This window comes from Plectropomus leopardus, chromosome 4 (genome assembly GCF_008729295.1).
Source record: "Plectropomus leopardus isolate mb chromosome 4, YSFRI_Pleo_2.0, whole genome shotgun sequence".
NCBI classification, from domain to species: domain Eukaryota; kingdom Metazoa; phylum Chordata; class Actinopteri; order Perciformes; family Serranidae; genus Plectropomus; species Plectropomus leopardus.
The window spans coordinates 22,060,920-22,079,935 of NC_056466.1; the positions used below are offsets into that span (position 1 = coordinate 22,060,920).

The 19,016-nt window shown below is 38.8% G+C and overlaps 2 protein-coding genes across 2 annotated transcripts in view; both read left to right on the plus strand.

Moving 5' to 3' along the window:
* Positions 1-125: 125 nt before the first annotated feature.
* Positions 126-14,774, plus strand: pcyt2 (phosphate cytidylyltransferase 2, ethanolamine). Its single transcript, XM_042485775.1, has 12 exons — positions 126-416; positions 4,927-5,015; positions 7,059-7,220; positions 7,540-7,691; positions 8,097-8,138; positions 9,229-9,367; positions 9,463-9,539; positions 10,314-10,391; positions 10,911-10,976; positions 12,040-12,105; positions 12,881-12,969; positions 13,729-14,774. The coding sequence occupies exons 1-12, from the start codon at positions 292-294 to the stop codon at positions 13,844-13,846; spliced, it is 1,203 nt and encodes a 400-aa protein (XP_042341709.1). The 5' UTR covers positions 126-291; the 3' UTR covers positions 13,847-14,774.
* Positions 14,775-17,018: 2,244 nt separating this feature from the next.
* Positions 17,019-19,016, plus strand: part of gnav1 (guanine nucleotide binding protein (G protein) alpha v1) — a 34,218-nt gene continuing 32,220 nt past the window's right edge. Inside the window, exon 1 of the mRNA XM_042484657.1 lies at positions 17,019-17,829. Within this exon, the coding sequence (XP_042340591.1) occupies positions 17,700-17,829 (130 nt within the window). The 5' untranslated portion in view covers positions 17,019-17,699. The remainder of the gene's footprint in view (positions 17,830-19,016) is intronic.

The following is a 19,016-nucleotide window of genomic DNA, read 5'->3' on the forward strand; positions in this document are numbered from 1 at the left end:
AAATGGATTTAGCTGTGGACCTCTGCTGGTTTGTTTATATAGGTTGTATCTGATCACGTGACAGGAGGGATTATGCAATCCGTACGTCAGCGCGAGAGGATTGTCCGATGTGACGTAGTGTTGGAGGCGTTGGCCGGCTCGTGTCACTGTACTCCGGAGAACCTGAGACGGAGGAAAAGACGTCCTTTCTAAATAATCCATGAGAGAAACCGGAGTCAGATACTTTTAAACTCACTCTACCTCTTGGTTTTATCTGTGCTACCACTCACTGCTTTACCGGAACCTGTCGAAATGATCAAAAACGGTCACCACGCCACCGACGACCAGCGGGATGACGATGGGTGCAGAAAGCCGGGTGGTTCAATGTGCAGCCCGGAGAAAAGGAAGCGGGTCGTCCGGTTGTGGTGTGACGGCTGGTGAGTGTCTGTGCCCCGCCACTGTGTTATTACCAGTGCTGGTGTATTAAATTATTCTCCACAGTGTGTTGTCTTAAACGCGGTTTTTATAAACGCAGGGACTAAAGGTGGGGGTAGCATGCTAATGCTAGTTAGCTACTTACATTAGCAGTTAACCTGGTAACACAGCAACAGTTTCTCATCATACGTAACTAGTTAAATGTTTTAATTTAAGAAACAACTCACAGCTAGCGTTACTTTCTGTCAAACTTACCCAATTGTTGCTTTTTCTATTACAAAAAAACTTCATTTTTTTTAATTTATGGACAATTACACAACCTATGTTAGATATTTCAGGGCTTAAACGTTTTAATTCAAAGAACTAATTGCGTCAAATTTCTTCAGTAAGTATAATCAGGTGTAATGTCCAAGGCTGTTTCCCCCTGTCTAAACCTAAACTCTTCCTATTTTCCTGAAGGACTTGTCTATTTCTATTTTTAATAATTTACATCTTTTTATGTATATATTTATTTTTCTTTTATCTATCTTCTATATATTATTTTTTTTATTTTTATAATATTCCTTTTTTGGTTTCCCTGCATTCCCCCTCTTTTTATGAAATATTTATTTTATATCATATGCTATGTATTTTATATTATTTACTCCATTTTAACACTACAACCAAATGATGGTAAATCATAGGAGCTACATAACTAATACTTCCTCTGCCAGTCATAAGCATGTGGACCAAACCCCTTTTATTTTATTGGATTTTATTTATTTATTTAAAAAACCAACATGGATGGTTTTTATGAGGAAAACCTGAAGTATTATTTACTTTCCTAGTCTTTGTGCCCCCATGCCTCTCGAAAACCAAACCACTGAGGCGGGCGTTATATATTAACAGGAAGAAAACACTATTAGACAGTCGGGACACTCTTCGGTATAACAACAGCGTCACTTATCAGTTTTTATGGCAAAGTGATGGCATGGGGTAAGCAGGGACAAGGTCCTCTAAGTCCACAGGCTCATAGCCTCACAGTAAAGCTGATGTTTTGAATGATACATGAAATGTGTTTGTGTGTGCATATGAACTATCTATACAGAGGTGCAACTATGGTTATAGAAAGGTTAAAAAGGACCTATAGATGAACACCTGTGCAGTGTTATGTTGCCTACACACACGTTAGAGATGCCGGTTGTAAACCTAAACATGCCCAAAACTCCTACAGTTGACTCAGAGGAGATGCTTGGCTGCTTTTACATGCATCTTTTATGAAAATGTTGAAATGTCAAAATAACATCTGCTGTCTGCAGACCTAACCCCTTACTTTTCTCAATCATACAAGAACATTGTTGTGTGGGGGAAAGTGGAAGCATGAAATGAAAAAAATCATTTTGCTTTCATTTCTTATTTCTAAATAATTAGCGCCATAATTACATTAACAATGACTGAATTAATCAGTAGAAAGACTGAATTTTGTATAAGAAAGTGGAAGCTCTTTTAGGCCCCTTTAACCCCTTAAAAGTACAAAAGTCTTCAGCCCAACCCTGCACAAGGATTTGTGTCTAAACTCTGTTTGAGCTGAGTGAATAACTTCTTATGCTGCTCATCTTTTTATTCAAGAAAGGCAAATTGGGGTTCCAAAAAAGAAAAGAAAGTGAACAGACTGTTAAAAAATAAATAAATAAACAAATTAAATGGTGTATGACAGAGACATGAAGCTAAAGAGGAAGGGCGGGGGCCCACAGGGACTGCTTAAGCATAGGGCCCAGAATTTGGTGCGACACCCTTGTTCACATATTTAGTTCTGCCTTTAACACCTCAAATCCTCCTGTAAATACTTTCAAGGTTGTCTAAGGTAAAAGCCTTGACAGTGTTAATCGTTTGACATCCGATGGTTTGGGTAATTAAGATAAGGAAAGACTTTATTAATCCCACATCAGATAAATTCACACTCAAGAGTCAGAAGCAAGAGAGAAATGCAAAAACAATGATCTGATGCTAAAAGAGGACAATTTATTACAAAAATACAAATTAGATCAAATAAAACTAAACTAATATAAAATCTATATGAACAATGTACACCTTTCACTTACACAGATACCTTATGCCCATGATTGTTATTTGCACACGATAACTGAAAATACTCACACAGTGTAGTATATTTACTGTAAACATATAGAAATATAGCCTATAAGTATTATTGCACAGTAAGTGGTAAAATACTGCACAGCAGGATATTGCACAGGCATGTTACACAGTATAAATATAAAGAATACGAATATGTGAATATTTATGAGAAAAGAAAAAGAAATACACACACACACACACACACGCATATATTAAGAGAGAGAGAAAGGAACAGCAATTAGGCTACTTAAATTAAGATTGGGTTCTGAAATGATAAGAATAGTAACTTTACTTGAGGTTATTTACTTACTGTCTGTCTGTCTGTCTGTCTGTCTGTGTTACTTTGATACAAACATCTGAGAGTTGGTTGACGCTCAGAGCCAACTCATTAGTCAGATAGACTCTGAGTGGACAGTGCATAAATTCTCTCCTGGAAGCACTCAGGAAGTGCTGATAGCTAGTTTAACATGACCCATCTCATGTGGTGGATATAAATAACTAGCATAGTGAACATGTCGTTCAGAGTGATGCAAAAGCGGCATGTTGTAAGCAGTGTTTGCCTCTTTTCGGGGGGCTCGAAGGGGGTGTATTTAGACCTACTGTAGTATATACTTATTGACATATGATATATCATAAGACAAAGTAGAGAAAGAGGAGTTGTTTAATGTAATTGTCAAAAAACAAAATAAATATTCAGTAGTTTGTAACAGTTATTAGATGCATTCGTGATGGCCCATTACATAATTTTAGGACAGCTGCATATTTGCTTTTACAAAAATATTTGACGATGTTAACTGAGCCAAGAGGAACTGCATCGTGTGACACGGCAATCTAATAACTACTGCTTGCACTGACAGCTGATACTGCATCCAAAAAACATTGTCTGTTGATTGATTGCTCTCTTTATCATTTTACACATTTGCAATATGTCTAAAATTGTAGACCTTTTAGGGCCATTAAAGACATTTTGTTGTAATTTTCTGACACCAGTTGACTTTAGGCAAATATTCACATGGTTTGAAGTGTAAAAACAGTCATCACCTCACTGTATTCACTTTGTCTCTCTTGCAGCGGTAAAACTGTCATGAAGCTGTTGCTCAAGAATGCAAATTTGTTAAAAAGTAAACCCTGAGCTGCATAAACATGACTCTGAAGAAGATATATTCACAACTGGGAGCATAGTGTCTTAACTGATCCCAACCAGGTGACGTGAGGGAGGTTGGGGGATTATTGCTAAGGGAATTCAGACTAAAAGCTTGTGGTAATGTCATTATAGAGGAGAGGTCTGCTCACTGGAAGTACAGTCACAGATGAGGTCTGGTGTTAAAGCAGTAGGATCCGGTGGAAATAACCTACAGATACAGAAGTGTTAACAGAAAGGACCTAAAGGCCAGAGAGACTGGTATTGTAAATAAATATGACTAGTGTGAATCCTTACATTCACTGGGAAATTAGGGACAAGGAAAGTGGCTGCGAACTTATGTTCCTAAAAAACTCTTATGTATTTATATAAAGAGTGGTCAGAATGAGTATCACTATAACTTGCTGGCCAAGCTACCTTTAGTCATGTGATTTGACGGTTGTTTGGGATATCTTAAATTAGCACAAATATAAATGTATAATATAAACCCCTTGCTAATAAATGATTTTTTTATGCATCTATGACTCGTAACCACCAGCTGCTCCTGTGAGGCTGCGCAGTGTGTGGGCGAACTGTACGGTCCTGTGATACCATGTGAGGACTATAGGAATGTGAAGCTGCAGGGTGCTGACCTGAAGCACATTTTCATCAAGCATAACTCGCTCTAAGCAACATCCCCGTTTTTTTGGGATTTCTCTCTTTTGTTTTGTTACAGTCGGCTAAGACTTAAAATATGTTGCAACAAAGGAGGAACATGACTTGTTTTTTAAAAAAGGCAAGCCAGTGCAAAACATTAACTGCATAAGTTATGCAATGGCTGAAAACAAATAAACAGTGGCACATTGTACACAGTGTCCCTGATTGTTACCTCTCGCCCACTAACCTTTATCATCATCTCTCACAGTGTTTAAAGGTCTATCCGTCTGTGTTTTGGGATATCACCTGCGCAATTTGGAGAGCATGTTTTTACAGCACACTGTTCTCTACTGTCTAAGGTCGCCATAAAAAGATATTCAAATAAATATGAGATCATTTTAAATGACAAAGCAAGATGAGTTAGTCAGTCAAAGCTGTCCTGCAAAGATGGCTTTTTAAGACCATTTAAAAGACAATAGTGTTGTGAGAAAGCTATAGCTGCAGGGTGCTTATTGTTGTTTTGTGTGTTTATCTGTTTGTTTTTATCTGTTTTATCCTTTGTTAAGTTTTGTTTAAGTACTTACAGTATTGTTTTTCGTCTCTTCTTTCTGTCTCCACAGTTATGACATGGTACACTATGGACACTCCAACCAGCTGCGGCAGGCCAAAGGCATGGGAGATTACCTCATAGCTGGAGTGCATACAGATGGTAAGACACATATACACACTCAGATATGGATATTTCTGTGAAGCCTTTTCACGATCAACTGTCATTACACTCACTGAAAACCCGATTCAACACAACTTGATGGTACAAGGCCACAACAACAGTGCTCCTTGCTGCAGACATAGCTAACCTGTGTTAGGGTCATTTCCAGTACCTCTTGCAAGCTACTCAGACAGCTTGAGACTTCTGGTAACTTTTAAGAGGCTAACCAACTCCCTTTGTCTTGGAAATATCCCTGACGGACTGCGTAAAGATGGCACTTACCTTCTTAAGATCTTGCTGGCAGCAAGCTAAAAGGCCATCACAAAACACTGGTGCTAGAAAAACTGCCCCACTAAAGGCATTTTGTTAATATTGTTAAACCTTTATATGTCTTAGAACAAATGACTTATTCCATACGACTCCAAAAGGATTTGGGAGAAAAACGGTGGCAAAAATGGTGTGCTTATTTAGCCCATGAGACAGATTACTCAGAATTATTGCATGTATCATCATGTTGGGTATTTAGGTTTGAATTAGGCAACTTGCTTGAAATTATCACCCCAATACCTCTAATCTGTTTTTTTGGGGTTTTTTTCTCTCTGTTTTCTTTATTTTGTTGCCTAGCTTTGTACTGTATTTAAAACATGAAAAATGTTTATAGATAAAGAGTTTTTTTTAAAAAGAAGCTAACCAGCTGTCAGATATAAATGTTTACTCTTTCAATGTCACCTTTATTAAATAGGCATGAATGCAAGCTACAAATGTTTAAATGGCTGCAGCCTTGAAGATCTGTTTACTTTGCTCAAAGTAAACTGATTTTAGTCAAGATTTTACATTTCATAGTCGTTTATCCTAATTAAAACATCATGATAAAAAACATGAAATGATTCCACCCTCCCATGCAATCTGGGTCAAGGAGGTGCTGTATTTTCTTAAACTGGAAACAATTAAGATGGCCCTGTGTGGGACTACTAATGCATTTATAAAGACGTGGAATCCCTTTCTGTCCCGTATGTTAATAGCTCAGCCAGCCAAGGTATTTTGGACTTTGGTATTTTTGCTTTTTAGCCCTTTTTTTCCTTTACCCTTTCCTATTTATTTTCCAGTTTGTGTTTATAGAATCATTGTATTTATGTCTTTTTTTCTTGTTCGTTTAATGATGTACTTTTCAATGTCGATCTCAATTCTGTGCTTCTTTTATGGGGTGGTGGGGGTTGGGGTGTTCATTATTGAGATATTTACTCAAAGTCAGGCGCAAGGTTATCACAAGCAGGCAGATATCAATCTGCACAACATGACACATTTGAGTCAGACCACTTCCTTGCTGCTGAAATGCAAAGTGCTAGTTTTAACAACAAGGCAATTTCATATAAGACAGGCATAAACAAAAGACAGGGCAAAATAAAAAACAACATATAAAGACACATAAAGATGATTTTTAAAAGAGCCAAGCATAATAAACTTGAAGATGCAAACAGGCTAAAATAGAATAAATAAAATCAAACCCTTGAATAAAAATGAAAGTGCAGTAAATAAAATAGTTTAATTTAAAAATGCAGTAGCAAAACAAAAAGTATTAAATCCTCATTTTAAGAACTGAGAGTTGTTGTAGATCTCACATGTTCTGTGAGATTGTTCCAGATATGTGGGGCATAAAATCTGAGTACCGGTTGACCGTGTTGACTGCACCACAGAGATCTAATAATAACAAGACGGAAACTTTTCCACCACCCGTGGTAAAGTGGATGTCGTTCAAGACAAGAGCAGTCTTTGTGCTGTGGTCGAAATCCTGACTGAGAAAACAACTAAACGGTTGTTTAGGGCCATGATGGTTTTAAACTGTTAAAAAAACAGTCTTTTAACATTTTTTTTTTATAAATGGGAGGTTTGATATGGGCTGTAATTGTTCATTAATGAGTTGTCTAAATCTCTAAGGAGTAAAGAGAGTTTGTATTGTAGCAAATAAGGATCTCAAGGTCAATACAGATGTAAATGATGTGCCAGTAATTAACCACAGATATTAACTCTCATCCTCTCTCAAAGCGGAGATTTCCAAGCACAAGGGTCCTCCTGTCTTCACTCAGGAAGAGCGCTACAAGATGGTTCGGGCCATCAAGTGGGTGGATGAGATAGTAGAAGGAGCACCTTACCTCACCACTGTGGAGACTCTGGACAAGTACAACTGTGACTTCTGTGTGCACGGAGGTGAGCCACTTTAGGGCTGCTCTTTGAATCTCGTTTCATAATGATGTCAAGATTTTGACGTGTGGGACGACCACTAGCTCACTGGGTACAGTGTGCGCCCCATGTGCCTGAGGCTTCTGCAGCGGCCCGGGTTCGAGTCCGGCCTGTGGCCCTGTGCTGCGTGTCATTCCCCCATCTCTTTCCCACCTTTCCTATCTCTCTCACACTGTCGTATACATGAAGGTAAAATAATAATTAATATTTTATAATCTTTTAAAAAAAAAAAAAAAAAGATGCTAACACGTGATGAAACATTAATGTCATCGTTTGTGTTCACCAGATGACATCACGCTGACGGTGGATGGTAAGGACACATACGAAGAGGTGAAGCGCGCGGGACGTTACCGGGAATGTAAGCGCACACAGGGTGTCTCCACCACTGACCTGGTGGGAAGAATGCTTCTCATGACCAAAGCCCATCACAGCAACCTGGTGAGTTAAGCTGCGTTTATACTCAGCACAAAGATCTTACAGCAGTAGGTGTATAGTTGACATTTGGTGTGGGATCTCACTCATTAATAGCACCATCGCAGCACAACACTGATGTACGTATGACATGTTGTGCTCTAATGTAATTACATATATTTTTTCATTTACCTTATAAAGTGACAGCAGAACATGCATGTACTTCTCGTGGTAGTCCTGACCTGTGGCTACATTTATAAAATGGGGTGCATGTCAGATACGGTGACTATGTGTTTAGGCTTCAGCAGAAACGTTTGGCAACCCTTAACTCACAACTATGAATCCCCTTTAGCGTGGACTCACTACTTAGTGTATGAGTGATGTTTGTTTTGATTTTGTTCTCATCTTTTATTCTCAAATATTTTTTTGCAGGATAACCCAGATTACCAACAGCATACAGACAACTTCGGAAAAGTGAGTATCTTTTTTTTTTCCCCCTAAACCTTCTCATGTAAATGAACCCAGATTATAAAGGATAATATAAAGGATATCTTTCCCAAACTGAGACACCAGCTGCATTTCATCAGTAGTTCCACTTGCCCTCCTTCACTTCCCCTGAGCCCTTGGTGTTGCGTAACAGCTGACGTTGCGCAGAGTCCACTTGGAGAGCGGAGGGAAAGCTGGCGGGGGATTGAAATGAAACACACCTGCTCTCCTTCACTTTCAGCAACTATCACGTATCGCTATTGCAGGATTAGGGTTATACTGCTTTTTACAGACCATCAGAAAGACATATAAATAAATAAAGTTAATATCTGCAGACTCCTCTCTGTGAGCTGAAGGCATCTTCTGCAGATAAATGCAATAGGCAGGCACTTGGTAGGCCTAATTAGTTGCATCAGTTTCTGATATAACAATGTTTTAATGTGATCTCTATCATGATTATCATAACTATTATCATAACTATTATTTTTACGGGTTCATGATATCTTGCAAAACAGCATTTTTTCCCCCAAGCAATTACAGATAATGTTGGAATACAGATATAACACAATCCAAAACAGAACAACAAAGAACGTAAACATTAACTGCAATTAAACAAATGGCAGTTTTCAGTAAATTATCAAGCAATTATCTGCTAATAGATGACTAAATCTACAGACCTGTAAGCCTCCCTGAACAGACCAAAAAAATATTTGAAAAAGTGGAGCTGAAAAGCATCAGGTAGTGAATATATTTTATTTTATTTTTTAGTTATTTACCAGTTTATGCGTCGTCTCCTTCTGTGGTGCAGCTGGAGTTTTACTTATTACTGCCCCCTAGCATGAATGGACTGCAATGCATTGTGGGTGATATACACGTCTGGGGTGACCATTGTTGTTCACTCGCTCCCTCAGCCCTTCAAAGGTCCATCTGAACGCCACCTAAGATGGCAGTGGGGATTCCCCAGAGGTCAAGTGCTGAGGTGAACTGAATGAGGGCGTGTTGAACGAATTTTGGAACGCAGGAACCGCCTGGTGTTAGTAGCATTTCCACAGTCAGAGACCTGTTTGTTGTGTTCCAGGGTCCTAAAGGCCACAGTCCATGGACAGGAGTGTCGCAGTTTCTCCAGACGTCCCAGAAGATCATCCAGTTTGCCTCAGGAAAGGAGCCTCAGCCCGGAGACACCATCATCTATGTGGCCGGGGCGTTCGACCTCTTCCGTATCCTTATCATGCAGAAATAAACCAGAGCTGAGTAACAATCATGTCTGTGGTGCATGCTCTTGTTGTTGCCTTGACCACAAACACCTTCACAGACATTGGCCATGTTGACTTCTTAGAGATGGTCTATAAGCAGGCGGAGAGGCCCTACGTCATCGTGGGTCTGCACTTTGTCAACGGACACACCCTTCACGCCCCCCCCCACACACACACACACACACACACACACACACACACACACACACACACACACTCACACTTCTCAGCAAAGCATCAACCCCTCGATTGAGACATTTGAAACAGGTTAAAGGTGTACTCTGCAGTATTGTTACTGTACAACACTGTTTGTAAGGATGCTAGGTGTTTTGCCTAACTTTGTGTTGTTTTTTTTTTGTGCTGTGTCTTTTGGATGTCTGATGCTTATGGTCTGGCACCTGGTCGCTATCTTTTTAGAAAGCCCAGACCTCACCCGAGCACTGTTGGGGTACACGTCCATGAACTTTAGAAACAGAAAATAAGAAAATTCAGGTGGAGCACAGAGTCTCTGCAGATAAATACACCACAACAAACTTATAGTGGGTCGTAAGTGATGATTGAGAGGGATTACGTCCGTATTAGTCGATAACATTTTTTTTGTTTTTTTAAGAAAATCCTGCATAGTATATCTTTAAGTCTGATGTTTTAATAATAGTAATAAACATTCTTTGTGAAGCGCTTTTTGAAACAAAGTTACAAAGTGTTTTACAAGGTTGATGAGCTGCAAACTTTGCTTATCTGCTTCATTGATGGCATTTGTTTTTATTGTTGGTGTTGCTGTGTCTTTGCTTTTCCCGAAAATGCCTGATTTATTAGCTTAAATCCTGCATGTTTTGATTCAAGTGAGTTTGCGTAATAATCTAAAAGGCAAAAATGTGAAAATACTAAACAATGTCTTCATTTTCTTTAGGAAGTGAATCGGTACAAGGGGAAGAACTACCCAATCATGAACATCCATGAGAGGACACTGAGTGTCCTGGCCTGTCGAGTGAGTTCCCATACACACACACACACACACACACACACACACACACACACACACACACACACACACACACACACACACACACACACACACACACACACACACACTCCTCTGTAAATGTACCGCACAGTGGGATGCATTTCCACCCTGGATACTCACAGCCTGCAGACTGAACTTGGCTCTGTTCCCTTCATTCCTGCTGGTCAGCTATCAGTCCAGAACAATGAGTCCCTGTGCCCCCATCTGCACCATGTGTGTTTGTTTTGAAGTGAAACCAGCATTACACAAAACAAACATGTTATACAATTATAAAACTGCTAAATTGTTATGCTCCACAATCAGTTTTACCAGAACTGAAGTAAGAAGAGTAAAAACTTTTTCACCATTGAGCTGTTTTGCAGTTAAACTTTGAGATTTAAACAGAAATGCATTACCTGATGAGGCATTAGCATGTAAGTTTAATCATTAGAAAATGAACTTCTGACTGTGAATCTTAACCCTTCCTCACCTGTCTCTCTACAGTATGTGTCAGAGGTGGTGATTGGTGCTCCATATGCAGTGGGCAAAGACCTGCTGGATCATTTTAAGGTGAGTTGCCTTAGCAAGACTTTACTTCTGTCATGTGTTTGATCATTTATTTAGACTTATTTAGATGAGTCTTGGCCAAAATAGCAGCTTCATTTTTTACGTATTTTTTTAGGAGAAGGGCGGCCCGTACATCTTCTAATGTAAAACTCAGTGATGTGTAAATTAGAGACAGTGGATTTTAAGTTCAAAGGCATAATCATAAGCAAAATATAACAAATGCAGTAAATTGGTGTAGGTATTAGTTCATCTTCAAAATCTAAAACCTGCAAAGGAGTTCAGCTGCATCAACATCTTTTTCTGGCTACTAATGTAAAACAGTACTTGTTCCTAAAATAAAAATTAAGTTTTTATTAGCTGTCATCCTGAATTTAAAGACAAAGAGTATTTCAATATGGTGTTATAAAAATGTCATAGGTTACCATACCTGGTAATCTTTATACAATCTTGGACTCAAAGAAGTACATAACTTAATCTAACTTGGATTTAAAACTACTTTGAGCTCATTAAGGTTTGACAGAAGTAGAGTACATACAGATTAAAGAGTACTTTCAGCCTTTTATCATGTAGAAAAGAACAATAGATCACCGTATGATTGCTGTATTAAAAAGTTTCTCTCTAAGATAATATATGTACACCCTTAATTTAAAAAAGGGACCAATAATGAGCCATACGGCACCCCCCTGTGGACAGGGGGAATGTTAGAAAAACAAAACAAAACATCAATTTGAACACCTTAAGATCGATCAGATTACCCTAAAGGTCGTTAAATCATCATCACAGGCTTTTTCTTCAAATGCTCCACAATTAGAAAAGCCTGAGGGGAATAAAAAACGGTAGATAACAAGTATGCAATGGCAAACTAAGAGCACACACAACTTTGAATGCAAAGTAATCAGGAGCTGGTTACAGTGAGAGAGCAGGAAGAGAGCGGGCCATGTGGCAGCACAGGCCTCTTGAATGACAGTACTTCTCACTGATTATAATGCAGATCGACTTGCATGCTAGAAGAATATCATTTATGTCTCTACACATGGTTTAACCAGGTGTGTGTATAACTGTGCAGGTGGACATGGTGTGTCATGGCAAGACGGAGGTGTTTCCAGATAAGGATGCGTCAGACCCCTACGCTGTGAGTACAGGCTCCTTTTGTCTCGGCTCAATCTCATGTGATTGTACTGTGTTTATATGTTATACGTGTTTGTGTTAGACATTATTTTAACATCATTATTTGTCTTATTCACATTAAGGTAAGTTTTCATGTGAAATGGAACCCTTATTATTCCTTATGGTTACTGCTCTGTCTGCTACACTGGTCACTCTGTGAAGCCCTCACCTGGTCCATTATCCTCTTATGCAGGGACGTCTTTCTGCGTACTGCGCATCACCTGTTGAGCGTGTATCTCTGTGGCTTAAACAAACACACATAGTAATAAGCGGTGCAAAAATAATGTAGACAAATACCACACAGTAATCTGAAATTAAATAACATGTACATTACATTTGATGACTCATAATAGGTGCACTTCAACTTGATATGAAGCCAGATGTCATTTAAAAAAAAAAAAAAAAAGTGGTCACTGATGCTCCTTACGTTGTTACCCAAGACCTGATTAGAAGAATCTAACTTACTGGTCTAAATCTGAAAAATACTTAAGAATGATGTTTACTGCTCTGTTCGGGTTTTATAAAAGTCTCCCGATTGGCTTCAGGTGGCACCAATAGTGTTTTACATCTGTGTGTTACACATAACATCTCAGATGTTCACAATAGTGCGTGTTATTGTTTCATTCTCTCTCATAACATTGCTCTAATAGCTTAAGAGTGGACCTCATCATTCACAGGGCATAACAGGCGAACTTTGTCCTTGCAATAGTTTGATTTAACCATTTGTTCTCTGCCCTCAGGAGCCTAAGAAGAGGGGGATATTCAGGACCATCGATAGTGGGAATAATCTCACCACTGATGACATCGTCCAGAGAATCATCGAAAACAGGTCAGCGACTTCCCATTCTTAACGTGAAGGCGGGTCCATTTTTTTAGACTTACTCTGTCTGATTTTTTAATATTTTACATTCTGTAGCTTCCCTGTAGTATTAAAATCAGAATATTCACATTATGGTCATATTACGTATGTTCCTAATGACATTTTTAAAAGCCTTTCGAAAAATGTTTTCGCACATGACGTAGGTTTCTACATGATAGCACTTATGCATATAAATCCGTAGCCCGCTTTGTATTTTTGAGATGGTTATTAATGTTCCAAATTAGTAATTTTCCTTCCACCCCCCGAACCGATATGACTAAAGTCACACAATAATTAACAAACTACCTGACCGTTGCAGCGGTAGACTGGAAAATCCTGTTTTCTGGGAGGTAAAATGACTTTTTTTGTCAAAGACGTCTGGTGGCTTTGAAGGGAGCTTCAGTTTTCGTTAGGAAAGAGCAGTCTGACGGCAAAGTAAAGCAGTGAAAATATTACACTGACTGTGGATAAGTGCCTCATACAACCTCACTTCAAACATCTGAACCCAGACTTTCAGTTATTACAGTTGAAATGATCATCAGCAGTCACGGCTGTAATCACTGCTTTTTGCTAACAGCCGAGTGGGCGTTTCCATCAGAGAAAACAAAGTAGAGGGACCCGCTCTTTAACTGGCTCATCCTTATCATCTTTAATTCTCACTCTATAAATCATTCTGACTCTTTACAACTTTTATGTCAAGTTTATTGATGTCACCTTGCGTGTTTCCAGGCTGCAGTTTGAAGCCAGAAACCAGAAGAAGGAGGCCAAGGAGATGGCGGTGATCGAGGCGATGAAGAAGAGAGAGCAGCAGGAGCAGAGTGAAGGTGCAACCAAGGCCGTTCACTAGTGAGACCTCAGACCTGCTTTCTTTATTTACTCGCACTCAGCTTTAAGAGGGTGGATTCAGCTGACCCAGAGCGACCGTCCGTGTTGTCCTGATCTGGACCTGTCAAGGTGAAACTACCAACAGACCAGTCGGTCTCCACTTGTCCACTGGGTGCAGAATCCTGCTTTAGATATTTGGTGAGGTGGTGTGTCTTTCACGCTGCTGGGTTAACTTCTCTCAGCCTTCATCTACACAGACTACTCCAGTCTAATGCGATTAAACAAGAACACAGTTTAACCTGCAGAATCCCTTTAAACCTCCCCCTCGTCCTCCACAGAGAACTTTTTAATGTTGTCTGTCTTGTTTTGTTTTTGTCTGTGAAATCACACACTACGTGTTCCTGCATAGGTGTAGAAGTGGTATGTTAAGTTTGCGATAAGCCATAACTTAAAAATAACATTGTAAGTTATGTTTTTAGATTTTTAACCGCATTATTTTTTAATCATCATCGTAGAAGTGTCATCAGTAACGCTGACTGTGACTGTTTTTATTACACTGAGAAAACAGATTTATTTTAATTTCTGGAAATCACAATGATTTTGTCCATCCTGCGAGAAACGACTACGTCAGTTGATCTGTGGAGTCTTTTAATTTTAACTGTGGATTTTAACTACCTGATTTTGCACCGAGAGAGAATGTGTGTGTGTGTGTGTGTGTGTTGTGTGTGTGTGTGTGTGTGAGTGTGTGAGAGAGAGAGAGAGAGGGAGTTTGCACTGTAAATGACAGTAATGTCTTGCCTCATTCCTAAAGCTATAACTAATTTAAGGGCTGTGAATTGTATCAAAAAGCTAAAATATCCTTATGTTGCTTCTCTCCTCAGTCTACTTTCAAGAAATGTGTTTTAGCGAGAAGTTTTAGATGTCCAAGAATTAAAAAATGTGGGACCCAGGATCTCTGTCAGACTTTTTGAGGGTTACGGCCTGTTGCTTTTCCTGTTGTTATGGGGCATGTCACGCTGAGGTGATTATTAATGGTGTGAGACAATGTGTGTTTTTTTAGTGTGTGTCTGTGGGTTGGAAGGTGGGATGTTGGCAGGTAAATTAAATAAGTTTCTAAATATTAGACAATGGGGATTTTCACAACCTTTCAATCACTTTTATTGCAATGTTTAAAATTTCCCTTTTAATAAATTAACTGGTAATAAAATATCAAAGTGTCATCTGATGTGTGTTTAACAGCAGTTAGAGTCGTGTGCAGCCTGATGACAGCGATCTTTGTTGGATCAGCACATCGTCACGGTTCACTGAGCCATGTGAAATGAGGCCACAGCCGCTCAGAAAACTGCTAAATCCAACCGGTCCCATTCACGCCGCTCTCTGATTCGAACAAAAAAACGCAAACCGTCACATCATTACAAACACAAAGAGCCTTTAATCCTCCGGACTGAGCGCCCTCTCGGAGGAGCTTCTGCAGGAACGATCCTGTCCCTCAGCTGAGGGACATAACAGACCTCTGTGCAGTGCTGAAACACCGAAATCTCACTCCACACATTCATTTAAACAATTTTTATATGTTATGTTTTGACACAGCTCTGCTTTTTTAGGAAAGACAAACATTATATTACACAGGCCTGGAGGAAACCCATTTGCCAATCACTGCAGCTGGTGAAAAAAGCTGGAAGTGTTCTCTGTGTGTGTGTGTGTGTGTGTGTGTGTGTGTGTGTGTGTGTGTGTGCGCGTGTGTGTGTGTGTGTGTGTGCGTGTGTGTGCGCTTTTTTTCTTGGGCAAACAACGACTATGGATTTGACCTGCCAGTCTCGAGATAAATGACTGGCACATGAAGTTTAAATACCTCGGTCAGGGTGACTAAAGTGCAGTGGCCCTAAAACTTCAGGGAGTCCTGAGATAAACATGTAGGGTCAGCAGATGTTTAAAGGGATAAGAAAGAAAAAAAATCGATTACAGAAAAATCTTTACTCGTGTTTTTCTGTTGTTGTTGTTTAGTTTCTGTTTTCATGCCTAAATTCTGGCAATATCCAAGAATGGAGGCATTGTGTTTTTAAGTTGCCTGTCCCTCCCATTCTTGTGAATGCATCATCTCAGAAATGCCTTTTGGAATTTTTTTTTAAAAAATTGTCCCAAACATCCACTTGGACTCAATGATGATAGATTTGAGTGGTCAAAGGTCACTATGACCTCCGTCTCATTTTGTAAATGTGACCTCACAAAACTTTTTTAGCCATACCTCAAGAATTCATTCACTAATTATGACAAAATAGTCACACAAATGTCTAAAAGGATGAAGTGATAATATTTAATATCCAAAAGGTCAAAGGTCAACTTCACTGTGACATCATAATGTTATTTTCTGGACATTACTCAACATCATAACTCAGGAGCAGAAGGACAGATACTAAACTGATGACTAATCTTGGGTGTCCACCTTGAAACTGCTGACTGTGCAGATCTTCGGTGCTGTCGGGTTGAAGATGCGCGTGAAGTATCCATGTTTTAGAATTTGAAGAATCTTTGTAGCAACATCCATCTTTTAAGCATTATCTTCGGTCATGGCTACATATGAGTTTGGACAGACATGGATGTGGACTCTAACTTCACTGTTTGGCAGAGACATACAACAACAAGGCAGTAATTCTAGTTTCTTGTTAGATACTTTCCTCCTGTTCAATTTACCTCTGTTGAAATCCCAGAAGAAATGAACATTCTTCTGTTGAATAACTCACAACTCATGAACCACTGGTGTACTTTTTATACTTTTTACTCACTTTATAGAACTCACAAAAATTAAAAGAAACTCCTAATATAGCTTAAAGATGCAAGTATAACTGCAGAATAAAAATGGAAAAAATGATGATACGAGAAATAAGTGGACAAGAACATAAATAGATAAATAAAAATACATTTTTAAAAAATGTCAAAAGAAGGACGGGTAACAGACATGGAAATATGAAGGTACATTCAGTCAGAGGATTCGAGAAAGAAAGTAGCATAATTTTCCAAAAGCTTGACACTTTTTTAGTTATTATTAAGCTGAGTGACCTGAGGAGATCTTTCAGTTTCAGGAGTATAAAACTTTATCACTCTTATCAGTATGTGGGCTTTTGTTGACAGCACACACTGTAAATACTGTAACTTTGCACAGCTGAAACCTGAGCAGGTCTAATCAGCCACAATAACTGAACACCTGTGTGTGATGCAGAGGCTGTCCTCTATAATAATGAATCATACTTTATTACATGAATTATCAATGTGTTTTCCATGTGTAATCAAAGCAACTGCTAACTACAAGTACTAATGCAATTGATTAAATGTATCCCACACTTTGCATCACTGCCCCTTCGGTTAAAGGTGATGTATCCAATTTGGTTTTCTCCCGCAGGTGAAACAGCGCAGTCAGCAGTGTTATCCCGGCACGTCACTTCCAGAGGGAAGTCCAAAACTTTTCCATCTGTGCAGCAGGCTGCAGTGGGAGGAGGCACTTTTAGGATTATCTGGGCTCCTTGCCAAGGCGCCAGGGCAGAGTTTTGAACCGCGGTGGCGCACAGTGACATAACAGTTTGCTGTCTTCACGGCTGAGGACAGAAAAGTTACCACCCATTAAAATCTGATGACAAGGAAAGGGAAACTTTGAGCGTAAACCTGATTAGTCCGGACGGCGCGTGCCTCAACTGCTGCGAGTCTGAAGGATATTTCGGAGATGGCCTGAACTTTTTGTTTTCCTCTTCTTTTGCTAGAGTTTGTGGAGCAGCGGGAGAGCTCGGAGCATGCAGCTCGCAGAAACAAACTCGTGCTGATTCCCAGTTTGGACTCAGTGTTTTCTCTCAGGCCGGGATCCGGGGGGGAGATGAGCGCTCAGGATGGGACTGTGCCTCGGTACCGAAGTTACAGAGGAGGAGAAGAAGGCGAGGATACACAGTGCCAAGATAGACAGAGACCTGTACGAGTACGCCAAGCGCGAGATGAATGTGGTTAAAATACTCCTACTAGGTGAGACTGACGAATAACATGAACTCACCTGTTAGATGTTTTTGCCCCATACAGTAAAGTGATTAAAAAAAAAAAAAAATCACTTACAAAATATTTTCAGTGGATGACATGATGCAATTTTGGTTGTGACATGTTTACAAATATTTCCTTTGAATCGATGTTAAATTGAAATCATTACAGAGTCAATAATAAGGCCTTGCCACATAAATATGTAAGTTTATTGTGATTTATCGCCTGTATTTTATTATTTTTTTTGAGATTACACACTGAAAAAGAAGAGTTGTTAACCAGCGCAAAATAATTACTTCAATTGTAACACTTAAATGAATTATTTTTTTAAAAGCAAGTTATCAAATTCGATTAAAACAACCGCTTGGAAATCGAGTTCAGAAAACGTAATTCTTTTATGTGTTACAATCTGACGTAATTATTGTATGTTTGCTAACAATCCTCTTTTTTTTGGTGCAGGTTAAAACTTTTTTCATGCAACGGTCAATTATGAGCTTTGGGAGCTATTTTGCTACAATAACGTGTCTATTTTCAGACTAGTGAAATGAAAACCTCAAAAACAAAACAAAGATATATGTGTAAGTTTATTTGAGTTTAGATTTCTGTTCTGGGATTGTTTGCAAACAGTGTATATTTAAGTAGACAATTCCTTATTGGAAACATAAAATATCAGAAAACCTTTAATAGAAAAAATAATTTTCTTTATATAAGTAATACACTGGGAAGGTTACATTGTGATATATATTAATTACCTTTTAATAATATTTACCTGTAGTGTCATATTTTTGTTCCAAAAAACATATATCTTTAAAGGCCATTTTTGCAAAAATGATTATTTTTTTATACTTTGAGTCGGAAATCTCAACTTTAGTGGCATTTATGTACCAAACTTTACAGTTTTATTCTATTTTATGTTCTGAAGGCTTTTATATTCAGGGGGTTTGTTCACACATCATTCACAACCTGATCTATATAACATTTTATTCATATATTGACATATTTTATTATTCCCTCGGTCAAAACCTTTGACTCAAATGTGTCAACAAAATGAAACAACAATTTTGAGCTCGGCGGCTTGCAATGTTCAGAGTTACGTTTATGTTTTTTTTAGAAAACTTGCAATTAAAGAACTACTCGCCTTAATGTGAGTAATCAACTGGGAAAGCTACATGGTTATA